The sequence below is a fragment of the Rhinatrema bivittatum genome, chromosome 17 (genome assembly GCF_901001135.1).
Source record: "Rhinatrema bivittatum chromosome 17, aRhiBiv1.1, whole genome shotgun sequence".
NCBI lineage: Eukaryota > Metazoa > Chordata > Amphibia > Gymnophiona > Rhinatrematidae > Rhinatrema > Rhinatrema bivittatum.
This window is the reverse complement of record NC_042631.1, coordinates 34,798,044-34,806,579: the sequence shown is the minus strand read 5'-3', so window position 1 is coordinate 34,806,579 and position 8,536 is coordinate 34,798,044. Positions and strand designations below refer to the sequence as shown.

General features: G+C 44.0%; 1 protein-coding gene across 4 annotated transcripts in view; it reads right to left on the bottom strand.

Moving 5' to 3' along the window:
• Positions 1 to 224: 224 nt before the first annotated feature.
• The window catches only part of PKP3 (plakophilin 3), a 122,644-nt gene continuing 114,332 nt past the window's right edge, over positions 225 to 8,536 (bottom strand). For all 4 annotated transcript variants that reach the window (XM_029582228.1, XM_029582229.1, XM_029582231.1 and 1 more), the window contains exons 11-14: positions 8,004 to 8,157; positions 6,640 to 6,832; positions 5,622 to 5,709; positions 225 to 1,136 (exon numbers count right to left, since the gene is read on the bottom strand). In XM_029582228.1, coding sequence (XP_029438088.1) covers positions 1,101 to 1,136; positions 5,622 to 5,709; positions 6,640 to 6,832; positions 8,004 to 8,157 — 471 coding nt within the window. In that variant the 3' untranslated portion in view covers positions 225 to 1,100. The remainder of the gene's footprint in view (positions 1,137 to 5,621; positions 5,710 to 6,639; positions 6,833 to 8,003; positions 8,158 to 8,536) is intronic.

Here is an 8,536-nt window from a genome sequence, read left to right as displayed (position 1 = left end):
TCCTGTTCCTTAGCCTGTCACTCCTGTGCTGCTTGGCTCGGGGACAATGGAAGGGGAAGTGATGGACCTTTTCCACAGAGGAAAACAAAGATGGTGGCTCCTAGAAACCTCACAGCTGGGGTACAATCCCTAAGCAATATAAGAAGGAAAATTCTCATTCCCTGACTACCTTTTACAATGACCTTGGAATAATGAATTTGGTTTGCTTTCTAGGCTTGCGTAAATGACAATTTAACAATATTTATTATTATTTTTTTTAATAAAGCCCACAGCTAAAATACACCAAAATTAGAATTTAAGGCATGATTGTCTACACACAGGCACTTCAAAGTATGCATACATCAACTAACATTATCCTAGACCAACAATCAGGGCAGTCAAACCTTTCCCCCTAAAGAAATCAGGCTTCACCCACAAGGCTGAACATTCCCCTCCCTCCACCTCAGTGTCCCACGATAAATATAGTCTACTCGGCTGCTCAAAAATAAATCTTTGTATACATGTCACGATGAAAGGCACTGGAGCTTGTAATGTTTTTTATCCAACAGCAGGGGGTGTCCTTTTCAGAACCGTTTGCCCTCCTTTTGTTCTTAATGTCATTGCTGGTTTCTAAAACATCTCCAGGTTTGTGTGGCAGGCGTTTCCCACCTGAACTTCAGGGAGTTCATCTCAGCAGTTGATCCAGGGTTGGGAAGGATCACAGCACTGGGGGGTATGCTCATTCCTCTGGGAGTTTGCAGCAGATTTGAAATGGAAGGTTACGGAGGAGGGGGGGGGGGGGTTGCGTTCTCTCTCAAATATTCACTCACAACAGGGGACAGAAGCTGGTTGCAGGGAGCGTCGGGACCCAGCCACCGCCAGAAAAGGAGCACCCATGATCCCATGATGCACTGAGAAGCAATTTGTAGTAAACGTAGGTAGTGAGGCAGGCGAGCTGCATGCTGGGACTCCCTGCTGGGCTACAAGATGAGAGCTGTGAAGAGGCTGCGTGGGGGAAAAGCTGCAGTCTCTGTCCCTGCTGGGGAAACAAGGCACTTTCCCCAAAGCACAGGGGTGAAGACCGGTGAAAGTCCCATCGTCCCACTAGGTCTGTGTCCTTTTCAGGGGCTGAGGAAATCCTCCTTCCGGTAACCTTTCTGTAAATCACAGAAAAATGATATTTGAATGAGGAACGTGCACAGCACAGAGTAAATCTTATACTACGCAACAATATAAATAATTGCAAATACAGCATTGCAAAATACCACAGCACAACAGATAGCAATAGTGCTAATATACCAAAGTGTATAGGATGGGATATAATAATATAATAGATTTTAAAAAGTGCAAAGGAATAAACAGGCAGACTACACATCTGTATTTGACCTGGGAACTAAGGAGAATGCACTGAAGTATTGTTACTGAAACACTGTACAGTATAATTAGCCTCAGGTTACATTGCAGTCCTGTGGTAATATGCCCTGTATCTGCAGCATGGACTGATATCTTCCTGTATACAAGAGGATACTCATAAGGACTTATACCAGCCCTCTATCGTTCTCATAAGTGTATCAAGCCATTTGAACACCTGCAGGAGGTCACCAGCTCTTGGAAGCAACACCACCGAATACGGTGGCTGAAGACTCCATTTACACATTCATTTTATTGGTTTTATTTTGTTTTGGGGGTTGTTTTTTTCCACTTCTCTACTTTTGTCCTGTTAATTTTCCCCTGTTCTTTTGGGCTTCCAGCTCTATCAGACCCAGCCTCTATTGGGCTATGGTGCCATGAGCCTTCATTTCCAAGTACCCGGGATATCTTCTGGGCACTGAAAGGAGGGCTGGACGTGGATGTCAGGATTTCTTTCGATCTAACCAGCTCCATAGCCATGTACCAGCACGTGCCATGTTTCTGTAGTGGGCGGGGCTAAAGCAGACATTCACAGCATTATGGATAAAGCCATGAAGTTTGGTGTGTGGGCACGCCTTCCTCTCCCTTGCCTCCTGCATCTCCCAGAAGTCGTCAGGCCCCCTCCGTGAATTCAAAGATGAAAGGATTTGGCAAAAGGACTTGAGAGGACACCAATGATGTTAAATGTGAAGGAGCGTCACATCATTCAGGTGCTGGGATGAAACTGCTTGCCCCAGGGGTTGCTACGGATACCATGCGTCTTCACAGGAGAAGACCGGGCTCCCAGCCAACCCAGTTCATAAGCACTAAAGAGACAAGCACCTGAAAAACAGCTGAATTGTAGTTTTACCATTGTTTGCTGCTACCTTTGTTTTAATTAGTTCTCAGTTCTAGCCAGACCGCAGTACTGTGTATTAAACCAACATAAGTATTATCTGAGGACGTGATTGGACATGACCTTCTCAAGACCATCTGACGAAGAGACATAAGTGGGCCTGAAAGCTCCTTAAGAAAACCATTTTTGGACAATCTTCATTTTCGGGCAACAATGCAATAAAGGCATAGTCAGGACTCATGACTACTAGAACCATCACCTCTTTGAAGGATTTTGTCCTGGATTTTAAACTTTTTATAATTAAATTGGAATATGTTTTAAAAAAAATTCTTAGCAGTGGACAGGAATAGCTGGGAAGACCGAGTGGGTCTTTTTTTTTTTTTTTAAGCCATCTACTACATCTATTCTGCTACTTCACACCAAAAAAGGTCCATTTGGTCACCATGGTTTACAGTGGGTGCCTCTATGACGGAACACTACAGGGTTTGATCTTCAGACCGTACGGTTCTTTCACTCATGGGCTTTGCTTCAAGCTTCAAAGCATGAGTAAGTGCATACATTTCGTATTGAACCTTGCCATGAGTACAAGGTTACTAGCTCCTGTGGGTTCATTTTTGCTGGAAAGGTATGTGCAGAGATTTGAAAAGGGAATCTACAAACAAACTTTTCCTCCTCGACCCCAGGAACGCACTGTGTACTGAAGAACATAAGAAAATGCCACACTGGGTCAGACCAAGGGTCCATTAAGGCCAGCATCCAACAGAGGCCAAACCAGGCCACAAGAACCTGGCAAGTACCCAAAAACTAAGTCTATCCCATGCTACTGATGCTAGTAATAGCAGTGGCTATTTTCTAAATCAACTTGAATGGACTTCTCCTCCAAGAACTTATCCAAATGTTTTTTAAACCCAGCTACACTAATTGCACTAACCACATCCCCTAGCAACACTTTGCAGAGTTTAATTGTGCATTAAGTGAAAAATAACGTTCTACGATTAGTTTTAACTGTGTACCCCCCTGGTCCTTCTATTATCCGAAAGAGTAAATAACCGATTCACATCTACCTGTTCTAGACCTCTCATGATTTTAAACACCTCTATCATATCCCCCCTCAGTCATCTCTTCTCCAAGCTGAACAGCCCTAACCTCTTCAGCCTTTCCTCATAGGGGAGCTGATCCATTCCCCTTATCATTTTGGTCTCCCTTCTCTGTACCTTCTCCATCGCCAACAGCCGATTAATGCAAGGAAAATGTTTTTAAATCGCTTTGATATTTGTCCTGTATATGAGAAGCTGACCTGGAGCAGGAGCTTATTTCAGCCCCAGGATGAGTTATGTTTGCACAAGACTGGACTAAGAACTAGGTTAATTTGCACCTTCGGTTACTCTAAACCCAGATCTGACAAGGTAGGGGGGCCCCAAGGAATCTGCTGATCGGTGCTGTGCCTTAAGAAAGTAACATTTTCCCTTTCACAATAGATTCAATAAATGCTCTATAAATTCCACAAAATTCACTAAGAACTTCAAAAGGAAAAATTTCACAAGAACTGCAGGAAATGTAAAAAAAAAAAAAAAAATCGCCAGATCTGCAGCTGTTCCCAAACATGCCACAGCATTCTGTAATCTTTCTGTCTGGACTGGCTCTGCAGCTAAATTCACCCACTCCGCTTGCTTCGTCAAAAAATGTTTTCATTAGTTTCCGGGGGAAAAAAAAAAAATCGGCTGCCGGATACAGTTTCCATGGAAAGCTTATTCATTCGGTTCTCTTTCACGGTGGAAAATATTTGTGCGGGCAGGGCAGAGCAAGTTCTAAGTTGTAGATTGCTTGGTGGGAAGCATGCAACAGGCCCCCATGTATGGATCCAGGAAAGAGTAGGCCCTTAGGAGAACAATTACAGGCCCAGAAGATAAGGAAGACAGCTGGGAAATGAGTGTAAGATTCAACCTTCGTTATCTGTGCTAATTCAACCTCTTTTAATGATTTACTTTGGGTCTGAATCGCCAAAGCTTTTCTGCAATTCTATGTCTATGAGGGGGAGGTGGCGAAAAAGAGTTGTGAGTCCCGCCTTTTGTGCTCTGCTGTGAGAAATAAAGGACAAGGAAGGCCGATGATGCCGTGACGCCGATTACTGTATGACCCATAATGTGAATTATTGGCCTGCTGGGGTGAAAAGCCAACACGTTCACATCAGTTTCAGGAAAAGCGACATCTATCTGAAATCATCTTACAAGGGAAACACTACAGAGACGCCAAGGTCACTGAGTAAGGAGTCAGGTGTCTTACTAACCCTAAAAACGGCATCTGCAGCATATTCAGCGAGAGACTCATGTCCAATGATAAAGCATTCATGCACCCTAACATGCTGCACGGTGTTTCCCCAAACAATAAAAAGTGCCCCTCCGTGGCCGGCCATCCACCGTGGAACACAATCGCTTAAACGAATGAGCAGCAGAAAAGTCGGACAGATGTTCATCTCGACTGGCCTGTCCCACAAGGAAGGGGGGGGGGGGGGGTGACGCTCTCAAGTGATAATAATGCTGGGCATTTTCTCCTAAGCCTGGCGATGGCAAAGATGACAATGTACCACGCTTTTGGCCTTAGTCTAAAACAAATGATGGAAAACCTGCAATTCCACCCTTATTCATCGTGACAATGAGAAAATGTTTGTATGGACTGCTACAGAGCAACAATCGGTGACTGAACTGCTGGCTTCAGCGTTCAGCTAATGAGAAATTATGACTCCTTAAGAGAGTGGTTCATTGTGTACTGTGAATACGCTATGCAGGAACAGTCATTATTTATTTAAACCATACCACTATAATACTAGGCCATGAATCAAGAGTTTAGTATGAGTGGCTGGTAGGACCTTCTCTGTGGTGAGCAGGGGCCTCTGGACTCCTCCTCTTTGAGGTTAGACTCTGCAGAAACCTGGCTTATTTTCACCTTTAGACTTTTTAATTTTTCTAATGGCTTCAGCTGTCCTCTGGTGTCAGACTCGTCCTTTAATTTCCTTGTTGGGGAAATTATGTTCCTCTAATGCCTAATGTTGCAATGCACCAAGGCACTCATGGTCAGTGGTACTTAAATTATGGAAATAAATAAAATCTAACGTTCCTACTGATATGCAGAACATGCCCGCGTTAAACCTCTTAGGTGTATTAATGCTGTATATCCCTAATGAAGCTATCTGCACAACTTCTTTATTTGTGGGAGGTGTTTGCATGAGTGTTAGGTTAACACCAGCCTTGCAATCTGTTCAATGCAGACATCGACACTAGCACTGTTTAGCACACAGACCCCCAACTAGGTAAATTCTGCCGTTTGTGATGTAAAGCACACTGCACAGGCTGTGTCTTTGTCAGAGGCAACCTCATCATACAATATGGAGAAGACGTACCGCCTTGAAGTCCCGATGAAGCTTGCTGTACTGCCACATGTTGGCCAGCAGGTTGGAGGCGGCTCGTGAGGACCTTTCACTGTCTGGGCTAGAAAGAAAGAAAACAAAATGAAAATACTTTGCTAATAGTGGGGGAAGGGGATTTACCAGTATCTCACAATGGCCATCTTCTCGTCTGCTGGCAGTAACGCAGAAATGAAATGAACACCAGATCCACCTTCCATGATCCTGCAGACCCCTCTGACTTTACTTACGCTATCGTGCTATTACTTAATTAATTACCTTAATGAAACTTAATATGCTGCCTAATCTAAATTACTCACCTCGAGCTTTATAATAGAAAGTGAAACCCTCCCATAACTACATCCCAATAGCATAAAACTGCCCTTACATAAAATAAGCCATCCAACCATAAATCTACCGTATTCATCCCCTAAAGCCCCGCACAACCCCATATTTAATTTAAAAACACCTTATAATTTATATTATAGAGACCCACCCCGCACAATATCTCCCTTCTCTGCCTCTCGACAAATATATTCGTCCCCAAATGCTTCCTGAAAGAACCAAGATTTGATCAATTTGCAAAATGTGAAATAATTTTCTTCCCTCCTTATCTCCAAGGGAATCTTATTCCACAGCTAAATGCTGGAATTTTGTCTGGTTACCAGTCTAACTTGTAACAATGCTGCAATCCTGGTTGGCTGATCTTAAATTCCTAGAAGGCATATAGGGATCTAAACAGTTAATCTAATACTTGGGATCCTGCCAGGTTCTTATGGCCTGGATTGGCCACTGTTGGAAACAGGATGCTGGGCTTGATGGACCCTTGGTCTGACCCAGTATGGCATGTTCTTATGTTCTTACTTATCCTCTTGCTTTGTGAGTTCCACCCAGTAGCAGTTCTGCCCCTACCACCTCTGCTGAGCACATTCTGATCTCTAACCTGCCCTGAGCCAGAAGGAAGGCAGAGCGTTCACACCGATCTCTGGGCATAGGACAAATATTTCTCTCTCACCTGTCCCTTTTGTTTTTGATGTAGACAAGCTTCTTCAATCCATCGAAGTAAACAAGGTCACGGGCTGCAATTGGACTCTCCACCACCAGATTATTCAACACGGCGATGATGTTCACCAGCACTTCAGTGGATGGAGATTTGTCGGAGTTGCTGCTTGGTAGCTTCTCCACCAGGTGACTCACTACTTTGGTTGCTGCAAATCACATTTAGAGCATTTAGAGTTCTGTATTAAGACAGCCAGTGAGCAGGTAAGTTATCCGGGTAAAGTTACTCAGATATTCAGTGGAACACAACCAGTTATGCGTACCGCTGAATATAGCCAGATAAAGTCCACCTTACCTGGATAACTGTTGGACGGCTCTCCAACATAACCAGACTTGCCTGGAGAACTTACTGAGATAATGCTGACCATTGGTGTTATCCAGATAAGTCCTCCAGATAAGTAAATTCTGTCCTACAACTTCCCTCATTTTTTCATGTAAATTTTATCTGACCAAAATCTTACCTGGATAAATCGAAGGTGGTCGGCAGGGCAGTCAAATTCCCCTGTTTGTACAGTTAAGTCCTTTAGTCACCTATTTAATTCCATATAAATAGTGTGGCCTCCCACACCTTTCCCATTTAATGATTCTAAAGCATGTGGTTTTCATGATCGCTCTGCTCATTCCCCTCTCTCGGACCAGAACCACAGTAAACATACAATTTACATCAGAAGAGTGTACACCAGGAGGTCAATATTCATAGCCGGCTAAGTAAGCTATCTGGCTAACTTAGCCGGGACATTCAGTGGTCACTGAATATACCCAGATAAGTTTAAAGTTAGCCAGTTAAGATAACCGGCTGACTTTAGACTTGCTCAATAGCAGGTCTAAAGTTAGCCGGATAATTTTGAATATCGCTTCTTATCTAGCTAAGGGCCTGATTTATCAAGGCATTTTCCCATAGACACAGAATGGGAGAAATGCCTTAGAGCTGGATTTTAAAAAGATTACACACATAAATCCGGGTAGCGCACGCACATGTATGCCCACGTGCAACCTTTTAAAATCTACCCCTTAGTGAATTAGGCCCTAAGATAGCCGTTTAAGTAGCTCCTCCCATTTATGCCTCTGGAATGCCTCTTTTTTTATCCAGTTAGATTTTTAGCCAGATAATGACTTTTCCAGCTAAATTCTAGCCATAAAAGAGGCTGAATATACCAAAACTTGCCATTTAGATGGACAACTTTGTTATCCTCCTAAATAGCATTTGAATATCTACTTCAATAACACTGGCTCGTTTGTACCCTCATCCTGCCAACACCATCCTGTTGGCTAGTGCCCATGGACACTTGTTACTGCCAATAAAAGTCCTTCAACACTCACACATCTCATCCTTGTTCTTGGCATTCCGGGAAAGGTTGCGGATCAGCCCCGTTAGCGAACGCAGCTGTTGATTGTCAGCCGTCCGGACACGGTCCAGCACTGGATTCAGGATCCTTTCCTGCTCCAAAGCTACTCTACTCAGTACACCGGCCCACTAGTGACAGGAGAGGAAACAGGACAAGTGAGTCAGTTTGAATGTAATACTTTTCTTTTTTTTTTCATTTATAAAATTTAATCAATCGCCTAACACTGTTAGGCCTAGGCAATATACAAAATACACACACGGAGGCTGTGAGAGAGGCAGTTGCTATTTCCTAGGTGAGGAGGAACCCCGCCGAAAGATATCTAACTTTGGACTTTCTTTGCCTGTTAGCGCCGTCTGAGGGTGAGGAGAGACCCTGCCCCTTGTTCCTGTCGCGCCGCTGACGTCAATGGGGAGGGACCGGTAGGCTCAAAACCGGCCCCCCTGCGGCGCGCAGACGAAGCCGCGCCGCCAAAGGGGCGTGCGGCTTTGTCTGGAAGCAGATTCAAAG